General features: G+C 37.7%; 1 protein-coding gene across 8 annotated transcripts in view; it reads left to right on the plus strand.

Annotated features, from left to right (window-relative positions):
• Positions 1-16,864, plus strand: part of PIEZO2 (piezo type mechanosensitive ion channel component 2) — a 503,501-nt gene that overhangs the window by 352,168 nt on the left and 134,469 nt on the right. For 7 of the 8 annotated variants that reach the window (XM_077492436.1, XM_077492435.1, XM_077492439.1 and 4 more), the window contains exons 8-11: positions 8,216-8,378; positions 9,341-9,469; positions 14,258-14,296; positions 15,885-16,023. In XM_077492436.1, coding sequence (XP_077348562.1) covers positions 8,216-8,378; positions 9,341-9,469; positions 14,258-14,296; positions 15,885-16,023 — 470 coding nt within the window. Of the gene's footprint in view, positions 1-8,215; positions 8,379-9,340; positions 9,470-14,257; positions 14,297-15,884; positions 16,024-16,864 lie in introns of those variants that run through there. The other variant, XM_077492442.1, reaches the window with a different exon arrangement.

Here is a 16,864-nt window from a genome sequence, read left to right on the forward strand (position 1 = left end):
ATTTACAATAGAGACGGACTGTGTACACCAGACAATCAATACATTACTTTCTTAAGGAAGGCGCATTAACTTTCATTCTGTATGTAGTTATTTTCAAGCAAGCGCCTTAGACTACTTTCCTAAGTAGGTTTAGGCCATCTAGAACAATTCACTCTTATAATATGTGGCTGTCATTGACCTTATGTGTGCTTTTAAACATGAAAATGCAATGCTAGCGTGAATTGAGAGCGTCCCCTGCTGGGTCTGCTTTAAAAATACAACAGAAGTAGGTAATGAAAATCTGACAAACTGGGACACAAAACCTACCAAAGAGCTCTGCTGTTTTTTCATTCTGAGAATTTTCCCTCGGTTAAACTTTTTTGCCTTTATATTTTCATCAGTTGAGTGCATTATGTTGAAAATAATTTTATCTGATAAACTTTGGAGATGTTTGGAAGAAATAATAATAAAGCTGACTATGACAGACCCGTCACGCAGACCACCTACTAACCTACTGCCCCTTTTCCCTACCCTTCTGTCAGGTTTACGTCCATAAGGTTATGGTTATCTTAACGGTAGTGCCACCATATTTTCATGCCATATATGTTGAGTTTGGTTTTCTACATCTTTGTTATTAGTGGACTATGGGTTAATTATTAATTCAGTTAATTCCGTTATTATACTCATTTTACCACGCTTTAAAGTGGTTGTAAACCCCTTACAATCACTTTTTGCTACAAGTAAGCCTATAATTAGGCTTACCTGTAGCTACCCTGGATATCTCCTAAACCTGCATGGTTTAGGACATATCCCCTGTATTTGCATGTTCCAACGTCATCGGCACATGCGCACTGAAGCAAACTGAAGCAATGGTATGTACGTGCCGTTGCTTCAGTTATACTCTGCCATTACCGGCTCCTCCTGCGCTTATGTGCCGGAGCCCATGATACCCATGATACCCGCGGAAGTAACTCCAGAAGCAATGTCGGCCGCCGGTGCAGTAAACGAGGATCGCTCCAGGGGCTTTGATCTCAGGTAAGTAATTCATAATGAGCTAGTATGCTATGCATACTAGCTCATATTGCCTTTGTCTTGCAGGTTTTATTTTTTTAGGGTTTACAACCACTTTAAAAACCTAAATTTTATCGTATTTACGCAATACTTGTTCTATTGTTATTATTACAATATCACTGTATGCTTGTACATCCGTTGGCGTTGGGTTAATAATCCCGTGTTCTCACTCTGTATTGTTTAATCTTGTTTAAAACTTAACCAATTCCCGACCGGTGTATGACGATGTACGTCGGCAGAATGGCACGGGCAGGCAAATTGGCGTACATGTACATCCATTTGTATTTACCGCATGTGCATTTGTATAGCACTGATTGCTGTATAAATAACAATGGTCCCAAAAATGTGTCAAAAATGTCCGATGTGTCCGCCATAATGTTGCAGTCACAATAAAAATTGATGATTATTAAAATTATTAATAAAAATGCCATAAAACTATCCCCTATTTTGTAAACGCTATACATTTTGCGCAAACCAATCAATAATCGCTTATTGCGATTTTTTTTTTACCAAAAATATGTAGAAGAATACGTATCGGCCTAAACCGAGGAAAAAACTTTTTTTATATATATTTTTGGGGGATATTTATTATAGCAAAAAGTAAAAAATAATGCGTTTTTTTCAAAATTGTTGCTCTATTTTTGTTTATAGCCCAAAAAATAAAAACCGCAGAGGTGATCAACTACCACCAAAAGAAATCTCTATTTGTGGGAAAATAAGGACGTCAATTTTGTTTCAGAGCCCCGTTGCACAATCGTGCAATTGTCAGTTAAAGCGACGCAGTGCCGAATCGCAAAAAGTGGTCTGGTCTTAAGCCAGCAAAATGGTCCGGTCTGAAAGTGGTTAATAAAACAGATTCAACGTAAAAAAAAGCTGACTGTCCTTTCTTAAAGTAAATGTAAATCCACCCACTCATATAAATCTTATTATGTTAAGATACTAAAAGTGATTCTGAAATACAATGTTTAATTGCCATTATCCTTTCTATTTATGTATAGTTTAAAGATCATAAATATCACAGCACTGTATTTAATCACTTAACCTCTGGAAGATTTACCCCCCTTCATGTAGAAATAGAAAGTGCAGTGCTTTAACATATGTGAATACACAGTAATATTTTCATAAACCATATATCATATGGTAATAAAGTGCAAAGTGCCAAATATCAAAAAAGGAAAGAAAAAGGAAAAAAAAAACAGTTCATATACAAAAAATCCAAGGTGAAATTTCTGATGTGGTCAGAGTGATCATGGATGACAATGTTGATAGTCCATATGAAACACCCATGCGTGAAGATCCACCACCAATTTAGAATTTAAATTTACGCCAATATGTATTCTGCTACATTTGTTTGGTAAACAAATCCCAATAAGCAAATATTGATTGGGTTGCGCAAAAGTTATAGCGTCTGTGGGATATATACCAGAATTTTAATTTTGTTTATTTTTAACTAGTAATATCGGCGATCAGCGACCTTTAGTGGGACTGCAATATTGCAGTGGACATTCGGACACTAACTGACACTTTTTGGGAACCAGCAACACTAATACAATGATCTGTGTAAAAAATATGAACTGTCACTGTACTAATGACACTGGCTGGGAAGGGGATAAACATCTAGGGTAATCAAAGGGATAAATGTGTGTCTAGCCAGTGTTTTGGTGTACTGTGTGTGGTGTTTTTACTAAGGGAAGTAATGGATTTTATTCCCTGCTTTGCGGGGCAAGAAATCCATTACTTTACTAATGACAGGACAGGGCTCTGCCTTGTTTATGTAGGCAGGGCTCTGTCCTGTGTGAATTTCCGATGATCAGGAGGTGCCAAAGCTAATCGGCATCTGCTGTGTTTAATTACAGCACAGCTTGATTGGGATATGCACGCGTGCGCCCCCTGCTGACTAATGCTGTGATTGGATACAGCACAAGTTTGACAGCTGACTTCAGGCAATGATCTTGGCTGAAGTCAGCTGATTGGGTGTTGCCAATCACACACAGAGTTCTGTGTTTACAACAACAGAGAACTCTGGATACAGGGAATAGCAATCTGTCTATTTCTTAAACAGACAGAAAGTAAAGTAAAAGCAGAACACATTACACATTGTTAGGCACACAGTTAACTCTTTGATTGCCCCTAGATGTTAATCCCCTCCCAGCCAGTGTCATTAGCACAGTGACAGTGTATAGTATTCGCACTGATCACTGCATTATGCCCTGTACACGCGATCGGACATTCGGACAACAAAATCTGTAAATTTTTTTCCAACGGATTTTGGCCCAAACTTGTCTTGCATACACACGGTTGCACAAAGTTGTCGGAAAATCTGATCCTTCAGAACGTGGTGACATACAACATGTACAATGGGGCTATAAAGGGGCCAATAGCTTATGTCCCATAATTTATTCTGAGGCCGCGTACACACGGGCGGATTGTCTGCCCAACTAAGTTCGGCAGACAATCCGACAGACAGTCCGTTCAAAATTAGCATGAACGGACTTGACCACACATGATGAGCAGACAGTCCGCTGAAAGCGTGCGTGATGACGTGTACAGCACGTACGACGGGACTAGAAAAACGACGTCCAATACACTGCAATGCAACCTTCGGCCGTGTAAACCCTTTCTGAGCATGCGCCATACTTAGTCCGTCCAACTTGCCTACACACGAGCGGACTGTCCGCTGAAACCAAGTTTGGACGGACAAAACCAAGTTTGAACGGACTGTCTTACGGAAATTCCGTAAGACTTTGTTCGTCAGATTGTCCGCTGAAAAAGTCAGCTGAAGCCCACACACAAGCGGATTGTCCGCTGAAACACTGTTCAGCGGACTAAGTTGGACAGACAATCCGCCCGTGTGTACGCGGCCTGAGCCTCCGTGGCACTTTGTACGTCGGAATTGTCTACACACAATCGGAATTTAAACGATCGGATTTTGTTGTCAGAAAATTTTATATGCAGATCTCAAGCTTTGTGTGTTGGAAATTTCCGACAGGAATAAGTCCGATGGAGCCCACACACAATTGGAATTTCCGACAACACAATCGCACATTTTCCGTTGGAAAGTCTGACCATGTGTACAGGGCATTAGTGTCACTATTGATGTCAGTGTCAGTTAGTGTACCTCCCAGCCAATATCAGCTAGCGCTAGATTGCCTGCCACATTATCACAGTCTCACTATAAGTCAATGATTGCCAGTATAGTGTCATAGCTGCATAGCTATATATACCATAGTTTGTAGATGCTATAACTTTCACACAAACCAATTAATATACACTTACTGGGATTTTTTTTTTTTTACCAAAGGCATGTATCCATGTATCAGAATAAATTTTTGCCTAAATTAATGAAGAAATTAGACTTTTTTTTATTACATATATTTTAGAACAAACAGCTTTTCTCTTTAAAATTTCCAGTCTTTTTTCTTTTTTTTTAATTGCAAAAAAAAACAAAAAAAAACAGTGGTGTACTCAAATACAATCAGAAGAAAGCTCTATGTAAGGCATTTATTTGCGTACAGTTTTGCTGACCGCACAATTGCCAGTTAAAGTAGCGCAGTGCTGAATGGCAAAAAATGCTGTGGTCATGATGGGGGTCAAATCTTCCAGAGGTCAAGTAGTTAACACAAAAAATGGGCCAGGCTTGATGAGCCACTTGGTCTCCCTCATAATGTTTCCCCCTATGGTCAAATATGGTTCATAACCTATAGTGTTAGGCAATTTTCTCTATTGATCAATTTACCAACATGGTACATTTACCCAGTGAAAGACAATAAATAGAAAACGATCCTTACACACATTTTACAAAAATCATGAGTATTATTTGTGACTTTTGCACGAATGATGAGACATTTTTAAAGCATTTTTTTCATACCTAGACCCCTAGGTATCACCTAGTTTCACTAATGGCAGAACTGCTACTGGCCACTTGTCTTTACACGTCTCTACAAGAACAATATATTTTAAACTGACATTTTAACAAACAATACCTTCTTGTATTTTGGAATATATTTTGACATTGATCAACCTTATGTTACTTTTTGACCTGCGTAAAGAATGTCTTGGAACAACAGTAGGATAAAAAACAAGCTGATAACCATTTCATTTCCCATCAGTGAGTCAGATTTTGGCTTAATTTATGCAGTTTTTAATTCATAGCATCTGCTTAGAGATTGAAAAAGTGGTTCATCTGGACTTTTTAGAATGTGTTTCATTTAACCACGTTTTAGTGTACAATATGTCTTGAAAACGTACTGGATTGAATTAACATGGGAGATACCTTGATGATCTAAATGCTACAGATCCACAACCAGCTAATTAACTAAAGATGTTGTATTATAGCTCCCATGAAATGAGTCACCATTAAACGGTATTGTGTTCAGAATATATATGAATAATTAGATGGTTCACATAATTGTCTTGCTGAATTTTATTCAAATCACTGCAAAAACAACAGTGGGATTGCAACTAATACTTGAATATGTATTTACAGTATAATTAAATTGCCTCCGTTCTAATAGTTGTTAATACCATTTTAACGATATCACATGTCTTAGCCCTTGTACACACGGTCGGAGATTCTGACAACCAAATCCGTCGGATTTTGTCCAAAACTGTTGCATACACACGGTCGGACAATGTTGTCGGAAAATCCGCCAGTGACACTAGCTGAATTTAAAAAAAACAATATACCATGATTTTTTGATTTTTTTAAAGTATACATACCTGCATCTATTAGCCCTTGTACACAGAGTTGGAGATTCCGTCAACAAAATCCGTCGGATTTTGTCCGACGAATTTTGTCCGAAACTGTTGCATACACACGGTCAGACAAAGTTGTCGGAAAATCCGACGTGATGACGTTATTTCGTTACGACGGGACTACGTTCACGCTAGTAGCCAATAGCTTTGGTGTAGGAATTTGATCTGAGCATGCGTGGCACTTTGTCCGATCGGAATTCTCTACACATGATCAGAGTATGTCCAATCGGAGCATTTTGTCGGAAAATTTTACCGGCAAGTTGGAAAAGTTGGTCCGTCGGATACTCCGACACACAGTCGGAATATCCGACAAAACGGTCCGATCGGACACATTCCGTCGGAATCTCCGACCATGTGTACAAGGGCTTAGGCAAGCCATACACGGTGCAAATTTCTTTCCTGCAACCCGTGAAATTTGCACCCCTGATTCCCCCATCAACACAGACAGTGCTGACAAGGTAATCCCTCCTCAATGTCTGCTTCCACCGGCGGGCAAGGACTGGAAAGGGAAGCTGCCCTCATTGGGAGAAGAGATAGATATTCACTAGTGGCTTTAACAGCCGCTAGCGATAATTGTAAGAGAATCTGGCAGGCTGGTTGTATCCAGGAGTTGTTCGATCAACTTGGTGCATTCAGCTTGCTCATTAATGGTTTGAATCTCGGCCAGTTCCTGCCAAGATTCAAACCATGTATGGCCGGCCTTAGTCATGACAAAATTTTCCCTTAAAAGGTAAGTTCACCTTTACAGAAACTCTGTAAGGGGAACTTACACTTGACCCCCTCCCCACCCCCCCAGTCCTGCTGTACCTGAAGCCAGCGATCATGCACTAGAAGACTTCGGGTCGCTGTTTCACCAGTCAGGGGATTTGAAATCCCTGTGGCTTAATCTCTTAAACGTACCCCGTAAAGTTACATATAGGAGGCATTCTAATTGGTCAACAACATCACATGGATGGTGCCAAGGAAAACCCGCCTAGCCTGTCCTGCAGTAGAAGAAGAAAGAAAGCCGCAGGGATTTCAAATCCCCGGACCGGTGAAGCGGCGACCTGATGTCTCCTAGTGGGTGATCGCCAGTTTCAGGTACAGCGGGGCTGGGGAGGGGGTCCAGTGTCAGTTCACCTTACAGATATTCTGTAAAGGTGAAATTACAATTTAAGGAGAAGCAGTTGCCTGTAGATGTCTGTACTAATCTGAATCACCTCCAGAGATAGTAATTTCCATCCTTTGTTTAGCTTCACTTCAATTCTGATAACAAACACTCATAAAACAATGACAATAGACAATTGCTCACGTAAAGGAAAGCTAAAGGCTTAAATAATTGACAGTTTAGCCCCTCCTTTAGCAACCCAGAAAGAAGGCTGTTGTCATGTCTATCCGAAAAAAGGAAAGAAAGCTAATAAGAAAAGATTGCTACTAAATTAAAGGATGCATTGGTATGCTTGAGGGCTATTTCACTCCCTTGTGCTTTGGTGCCATTCAGTTAAAAAACTCATGCTTGAGTACTTCTGGTGCACTTTCCATAAGAATGTTAAACACACGTAGTTTGCACACAAGCATCTAACATGCAGAGGCATGAAATTGCATCATTATAACAACTTAAAGTTGAGTTTTGAATTATTACAAATGCTCAGTCTTAATTATTTTATCTAAAGTCCAATTCTAGACAGAACATTGCCTTTGCATTCATAGAAAGGACACATTTGAGTCAAGTTTTTATCATTCCCTGATCCAGTGACGGGAAGGGAACCCTCTCCATTTGAACTGAGAGTGCAATTACAGGACATAGAAGTGACTTAGGGGTTGGAGGAAGGAACTACAATGTGCTGTGGGGGACACGAGCATCTGACACTTCAGGAAGCTTCTAGAGCTGAAAAGCGTAATGAAAGCTGAAGCTTTGGAATAAATTGAAGATAGGTGACACAGCCTCTGGAGAAGTGGATATAACAATTCTCCTAATGCAATCTAGCATTAAGAATTTTTTCTGCAACTCTCATGATTACTCAAATATCAGGATGGTGCATAACAAACTGGTCTTCACAAATCCATATAATTCAGAAATCTTCCATAAAGCCAAAATAAGAATCAATCAGGTTTGGGATTCTCTATTTGACCAACACACATGAGTCAGTATATTTTAATTTGTAAGACATACAGTAAGTGAAGCAATCCATACATTGGTTAAGTCTGAATCAGTTAATTTGCATAAGACATCAAACTATATTGAAAAGCCACAAAATGATATGAGATAGATAGATAGATAGATAGATAGATAGATAGATAGATAGATAGATAGATAGATAGATATAGCTATATGGATATTATACATTATATATTTGTACAAATGTGTATAATCTATACTATTTAAATAATTAAACCTTATTTGTATGCTTATTATTTTTATTATACACAGGTTATTTGGTATCACTTCATTAGTTCAAACTGATTGTTCAAGCACATGGAAATTCTTTGCAACTCCCCAACGAAATTGGTACCACTTTACGAATCCTGTTGTCCTTTTAGGACTGTATTACACACTGGCAACACTCATACGTCTTTGGCTGCAGGAGCCTGTTGTAAGTGTAATGTTTTATTAATTATTTATTTTTATTGATCCTTGAATTGGATTGGATGTTGTTACGCCGATGAAAACACATTAAAGAAACCACTTAAATATGACTGTATCAACCTCTTAATGGACCTATTTGTTTTCAGACTAGTACTGTACTGTAAGAAGGTTAGCATTTTCACTTTGCCATCGATCTGTATTGATCATTGAGCTGCTCTGCCCTTGTATAATCTAATTGTTGTTTCCTGTGTGTTTGAGTGTCTTGTCCATCGAAATATGTTAACAAACATAATACCTTTCTAGAATGAGGATGCACATGGTGTTATGTGATGACCATGCCAGTTAGGTTCATATAGTTCAGGGGTAAAGTAAAAAGGCATGGGTATCTGAAATTCAAAGTTAAATGGAAATAAAGGTTTCCAGAAGAGGGCATGTTTTTTAAAAATCCAACTCCACTGAAAATTGAGTTTTGGATAGAGCAGTGAAGGGTTAAATCTTGGCAGTTTTTTTTTTTTTTATAATCTCTGTCCCTATTAGGCAAATCCCCTCTCACTTCCTTTAAAGTCAAAGGGGGCATATACAAAAATTAAAATAGATTTTCAGTACAGTGATTAGGGGTTACAACTTTTGACAATGTTTTTATTGGTGCCCGTGCTGTCCTCCCCGTGACAAGGACATTTTACATTCCCTGTACAGGGGACATGACAGCAAGTGAGAAATAATCTCCCCAATGGGTTAACATACAGTATTCAAATCTGACATTTATTTTAACTGTTCCTCGTTCAAAACTAAAAGATGACTTGTGTTAGGCTTTCAAGTTACATTACATAGATTTATATATTTATCTGTTATTAAAGAGTTACTTAGTACTACCTAGAAAATTTGATGTGGAAGATTGCAAAGTCAATAAACCCAATAATTGTACCTAATAGACATAAAGTTTGTCAAACATGGGTTTTCTTGTTCTAGATAAGCTATGAAGACGATAAAGAAGATGAAGAAGGGGAAAAAGAAGGAGAGTACAGCCCAGCACCTCTAACTGCAGAAAGAAGACGCAGTCTGTGGTATGCCACCCACTATCCCACAGATGAAAGAAAAGTAAGAATCAATAGAAAAAAATGTTTATTCTCCTCTAATTATTTTGGATCATAATATTTTCAATCATGGATCATACATTGCCTTAAATGTTTCTGTTCAAGATATGTAGCAGTAATTGGAAATAAATGCACTACCCGTCATTATACTTAAATTGTAAGCTGAAAGTGTAGTCAAGCAGCTAAATAGACATTTTAAAGCAGTTGCAAGCTCCAGTTGTTAAAGTCACACCCTTGTAGTACTTATTTATCCTAGTCTAAATGCTGATGTACAGGGTGACGTCTAGTACAATGACAGACTAAGGTACTATTTAAAAATACATGTGATTTTTTTTTTTAAATACATAACTGAATTAAATAGATTATTTTTTCTCTTATCTGCCTAGTTGCACACTTTCAATTGCTAGAAAAATAACATTTAACATTTAAGACAAGCATTCTTTTTTCTATATAGGCACCATGTTTGCCTATGACAGCATAACAAACCTAATTTCGCATTGATCACTACAATTTATCAGTTTTACTAATTGCTCATCAGCTAACTTAAAGAGAAAGTAAACTACGTCAAATTTTTATTTTGTTTTTTTAAAACCCTGCAAAGTAAAGGCATAATGTACTAGTATGCATCGCATACTAGCACATTATGAAAAACTTACCTTAGAATGAAGCCCTGCACCGCCACGCTGTGAGGTCTGACAAACGCTTCCATCTTCACCCAGTTTTCCTTCTGGGTTTGCGTCCTCCAGCTGTCTGATTGGCCGCGCTGTGATGAGGTCACTCCTGCGCATGTACACGGGAGTCACAGACCATGCTCAGAGCTCTGAAGGGATGGCAAGAGTATACCGTCCCTTCAGAGCGCATGCATCGGTGACATTACAGGCTGCATGATGTGTGAATATCTCTTGTACCATGAAGGTTTAGGAGATATTCATAGTGCCTACAGGTAAGCCTCATTGTAGGCTTACCTGTAGGTACAAGCCTGCAGAATGGGTTTATATCCACTTTAATGGACTTGATCATTGCATTTATGCTTTGACTAATTGACTAAAATAGGAAGAGTGCACAAGTTGAGATTTTACCAAGTTAACCAGTGAAATTATGGCTTTTCTTTTTATGCTATCCTAGAACAATGTTAGAAAGGGTCAGACAGGACCCGACTTATTCAGAACCCATTCTTCCAAGTAATGTTTTATGCAATATACAGTGTGATATTTTTTGTAGAGTTCTATGTTTGAAAAATCATATAATGTAAAGCCTGCTTTTCCACTGGATGACCTTTGAAATTACTGATATCATGGTAAGCACCACATATACATTTAATACTGTATAAGGGGTTTTCTGCATCAGATACTGTAAATTTTGGACCTCTGTTTTTAACTCCTCAAGAAGCAACCTCACAGTAAGGCCTGAATATTCACTCTATTTTTGTAAACTGCTGAAAGTATTATTTTTTTCCGTGTTATAAAATAGAATAGAAATGTCAAGTTTCTATTACTCCTGGAAACTGTTTGTGATTTAAGGTCATCAAAGTACGGCACATTCAGTTTTTGGCTTGGTAACTGTGCCATGGTCAATGTTTGTGTAAGAATCATTTATTGGAATAAAAAGTAACAGACCATCTTAGTGTTGCAGGTTCATACTGCTTGTTTTTTTTACATAAATCCATCAATTAGGCAGCACTCCAAATTATTGGATTCAGTACTCCGGGGAAGGGTACTGGTAATGGTACAACATACAAAGACATTTTACAATTGTGTCCTCTCAACCTTGTGGCAACAGTTTGCGAAAGGCTATTTTCTCTTGTAGCATTACTGTGCCCTGTGCACAAATCCAGGTCTATAATTTGATGAGCTTGTGTGGAGAATCTTGAGTGGCCTGCACAGGGCCATGATCTCAACCCTAATGAACACCTTTGGGATGAAATGTAACACCCAATTCTTTTATCCAACATCAGTACCTGACCCCACAATCGCTCTTTTGGATTAATATACATAAAAATACCACAGACAGACTTTAAGAATTCAAAAAAGCCTTTACAAAGCTGTGGAGGTTGCCAGAGACACAAAGGGGTTGCTTTATTAAAGGCAAATAGACTGCAAGTGCAGTTGCTCCAGAGCTTAGTGAATGAGGTAAAGCTTCACTTCACAAAGAATACCCAATCACATGAATCAAGAAAAATAAAATAAAAAAGCATTTTTGCTTGCAGATGATTGGATGATGGAAGTTAGCAGAGCTTCTGCTCATTTACAAAGCTCTGGAGCAACTGCTCTTGCAGAATGCACAAGACAAGTTGAGGCGCAAAAAATCATATAATAGTATACCCAAACGGGGGGGGGGGGGGTGTCTACAAAACAGGCATTTGCAAATACAGGGTTACTCTGTATTTAAATATGGTCAGGTCCAAGAGAAATGCATCTTCACATTGCAAAGTGTATAGTCTATTTGCCTTTAGTAAATCAACCCGGGGGGGGGGGGGGACGCCATATTTATGCCTACAATTTTTCAATGGGACAGCCAGCAAGCTCATATAGATATGATGATCGGGTGTCCACAAACTTTTGGTAATATATTGCACATATTTAAATAAAGGGAAATATGTATTTATTGCCACAAAAGAAAGAGAGAGAATTGTTATTTCAGATGGCAGATGACCAGTAAAATTAATTGTATCTATCTATCTATCTATCTATCTATCTATCTATCTATCTATCTATCTATCTATCTATCTATCTATCTATCTATCTATCTATCTATCTCTCTATCTATCTATCTATCTATCTATCTATCTATCTATCCTCTGTCACTGCTACTGACGATTGTTTTTCTGTTACTGTATGTTCCAATAAATTATACTTCTTTTTTATATGCAGATATACAGTATTAAAGAATAAACTGTAGCTAAAATACCTATTTTTAAAAGTAAAATTGGAAAGAATAGGCTAAAATTAGATTTTTTTCCTAATGGGTGCTACAGCTCTGAGGGTACAAAAGTTAAGATACCTACTTAGTCTGGTGTCATGGAGTTGTCAGGTACGCATAAAATTTTCTTGAACACTTTAAATAATTTTATGAAGAAGGGCAAATAATCAAATTAAAACACACACACGCAGTTCCACGTAATTCAATTTGTATTGCAGGGTGGCGTTTGTGCAACTATGACACTGAAATTTACTATATTAACCCCTTCACGCCTAAAACTAAAACAAATATAAATGCCTAAGCACAATTTTGCAACTTTAACGTGTGTTAGTAAAACTGTACACATCGCCACAATGCCTTAGTGCAGGGGTAGGCAACCTTGGCCCTCCAGCTGTTTTGAAACTGCAAGTCCCATGAGACATTGCAAGACCCTAACAATCACAGGCATGACTCCTTGAGGCAGAGGCACGATGGGATATGTAGGTTCAGCAAATCTGGAGGGCCGAGGTTGCCTACCCCTGCATTATTGTATCCGGATGGATTATACCTTGTATTTTTCAGGACAAATTGGGCTTTCATTTGGTGGTAAATGGTAACGGATATCTCCTTTTTTTATTATCAATGGAAATTGGCCCAATATAATAAAAAAAAGAAAACCCAATGTATATCCTCTTGCTCCTAACGATTGCAATACCACAAATGTTAGTTGTTGTTTGTACTCGTAGTACAGGTCAGCAACAATGGTGTGCAATTTTCACTTTTTTTATCCTGCCTAAAACACACTGACACTAAGTGACACTGATACCAATTATAAAAAAAAAGTGTTTTTAATTCTACCCAAAATATGCTCACCGTGACCTTTGACCCTGACCTTGTCCTTTGCCACCAGCCTTGACCCTAACATTAACCCTGGTAAACCTTGATCTTGTTATTTTTTTTCTTTATTTTGTATTCTTTGTTTATAATTCTTATTTGATTTTTTTTTACACACTTTGGTTTATTTACAATGAATCTTTCTCTTCATTCAGAAGAGGAAGTTAACACAGGGGCAGGCTCTCAGTGTCTGATCACTGTTATAGCCAATCAGAGGCTATCATAGCAATAAGGTGCACCGGAACCACCAGTCCCATGTCCCGATTGTTAGTACGAGACCCCAGAGCTCTCAGTGAGAGCCCGGTCCCTGTTCTGGGAGTGCACTGTGCGGTGCACTCCCAGCCCAAAGGAAGATATGCATATATGCGCCCCCCACAGAAAAAAAGCCCACTTCTGTGTATGTGTGCAGTCAGAAAGAAGGGGCTAATACAATCATAATACAGATTTTTTAAAGAGGCCTGTATACAAAAAAAAATTATTATTAATACACCTAAATACTTTTATATTGTGTATTTAAGTGGACCTAAACTAAAATGTATATATAGAGCTATGACTACTGTCTTGCTTGAATATATAAATAATAGTTTTTAGAAGGGCTGAAATGCTACTTCAGGTTCCTATTAGTTTTAGACATTGTCTAGGCCCTCATTCCCATGATCTCTGCTTAACGGAATATCAGCCAATCTGAACTTTAACACACACACACACACACACCTTTGGTAGATATCAAGTGATCAAGAGTTTTATGTGGCTGGCATTGAAAGAAAAATTGAACAACTTTTTTTTTTTTTTATGGGTTTCATCCCCTTTAATACTCAGAAAACACTGTGTGGCACAACTTTAACAGCATTTGGTATTTTAGCTATTGGTTTAACTTTAATAAGAAAAAGTGTGTGTTTTATTTTGCTTTCCATTTTTGCTGTGCTGTGTAACATTTTGTAATCCACAGCGATGTTGTATTGGTGGCTATTATTAATTTACTCTGCTTTGCTTTTTGCAGCTTCTATCCATGACCCAAGATGAATTCAAGTCATCTGATGTTAGTATACAACAAAATTCATTCTGCATTTGCTTTCCACTCTGCCTGTATACATGTGCAGAAGTGATAAATATTCCATATATATTATGCAGATGTGATATAGATATATATATATATATATATATATATATATATATATATATATATATATACTATTTAAACAAAGAAGCATACTGACTCTGGATATAGGGTTGTATAATTTTACCAGTCTACATTAGACAAGCATACATTTCAACAGGTCATTTTTCTTTTACACTCTGTAAATCCACCCAAAGTAATAGTGTTATAGTATCTAAGGTGGCAAAAAAAAAAAAAAAAGTGTGCAAAGTCTTACAATTTGTGTTTTTTTAGAAAGTAGCTACTGAATAGTGGTCTATTTGCAGAGATTCAACATCCCCCTGCTAAATTAGATCTGTGGAAATCTTCAATGCTTATGTTTTCTGCTGAATAAAGAGCGCTAGTTCTGATTTAACAGAAGCCATATCAGACCTTTCTTTGGAGTCTTTCTTTGCAGCATGCTGGAAAGGTTCTCTCTTTTCTTCTCAGACTATGGCTGCTTTCTGTAGAAAACAAACTTTTGTGTGTTTTTTGTTTGATGTACTTAGAACAGTTTTGTCTTACCAAAAAGATTAAAAAAATGTTCATGCCACTCCTGAAAAGATTTAACAATTTTTATGGGGAAGAACTTATTTATTTTACATATATATTTAATTTTAAATTTAATGTGAAGGATGTGCCTGCTTTTGAGAGCAAATACATAAATACACAAATAAACAATGAACAAACTTTATTTATAAGCATCAAAGTGGAAATGGAACGGCCTCTATTATAATTAGAGCAATCAAGTTTGCCTAAGATCTTGCACAAGTCTCGTGCTACGAAAGGAACCAATAAATGACAAACTGACAGAGATTGCAGTGGTGCACTTGTAGGACGGGAAAAAAAGTCCTGCAAGCAGTATCTTTGGGGAGGTTTGGGAGCACTGTATACATGAATGGGCAGTGCTGCTGAAGCACCTGCAAATTGCTTTGGCAGTGTCACAACACTGTCACTTTTAACACTTTCTTTGGCCACTAGCAGGGGGTTCAAAGCGCACCGCTAGGGGCCAAAAAGTGCCGCTAAAACTAGCGACGCTTTACCGTTAGTGTGGCGTGGCCCCAGTGTAAAAGAGGTCTTAATAAAATGTTATCCCTTACAGTACTTTAAGCAACCATAATATTTATATATACTGTACATGCTAAACTGCCTCTCATACATATTTCATTGCTGCTGTAAGTATGTGTCATAAATTATGGAGCTTGTACTAAAAGAGAAGCAGACTTACATTCTGTTTAATGGTCTAGCACAGCTGGAGGGCCATCGTTTGGAGATTACTGGTCTAGTGGCATTTGAAACCAGGCTTTACCTACATTTAGGTGTTTAAAATGATCTTCACTTATGTTGTATGTAGTTACCATTACTTGGGCTGATGTAGTGGATAAGTGCTATGCTATTAACTTACATTTTACTGAAAATCAGTATGTTATAGTAAGCAATATATTTTATTATGTTTTGCCATTAATAAATCTTACAAACTACTACTTAACAGGTACTGCTTGTAACAGTTAATGGGACTCCGGTTGATTACCATTCGATAAGCACATCACTTCCTATAGAAAATGGACCAACTAAAATAGATATGTACTCCACACCACAATACAAATGGGAGCACAATGATGAAATCTCAGGTAACAGCTTTTTTCCAGCTCATTGTGCAATCACTTTTGTTGATGTATGTTTCATATAAATAAAGGTGCTAAAATATCTAATGTTCACCCTGTATTTAGTGCTGTTAAACAGAATTGCTTTTAGTATTTTTTATCCTCCCTGGCGGTATGATTATTTCAGATTTTTTATGTGAAGCTGTACAATGTTTTGCATGGAAATTTGCATGGAAATTTGGCGTTTTATATTGTAGGCCTGTAATTCTTAGCCCCCGTACACACGGTCGGAGATTCCAGCAACCAAATCCGTCAGATTAATTCCGACGGATTAATTCCGGAAGAGGTCCGGAAGTGATGTTGCATACACACGGTTGGACTCAGTTGTCGGAAAATCCGATTGTACATAACGTGATGACGTTATTTCGTTACGACTGGACTACGTTAAGGCTAGTAGCCAATAGCTTTGGTCTAGGAATTTGATCTGAGCATGCGCGGCACTTTGTCCGTTGGAGTAGGCTACACATGATCGGAGTATGTCCGATCGGAGCCTTTTACCGGCAAGTTGGAAAAGTTGGTCCATCGGATATTCCGACGGAAACAGTCCAATGCAGACCACACACAGTCGGAATATCCGAGAAAACGGTCCGATAGGAGACATTCCGTCGGAATCTCCGACCGTGTGTACAAGGGCTTAGGAATAACATACTTAAATCTGTCCAAACATCCCGGGTATGATAAAGTTTGAAACATGAAATCATAAATTATAATATAATAAATAACTATAAATAATTATAACAAATGATAATATAATAATAATAAAATTGATTCAATAATGTAATCAAAACATTTCAAAAACACTGAAATT

This window comes from Lithobates pipiens, unplaced genomic scaffold (genome assembly GCF_037356315.1).
Source record: "Lithobates pipiens isolate NorthernLeopardFrog02 unplaced genomic scaffold, aLitPip1_a1.2 Scaffold_19, whole genome shotgun sequence".
NCBI lineage: Eukaryota > Metazoa > Chordata > Amphibia > Anura > Ranidae > Lithobates > Lithobates pipiens.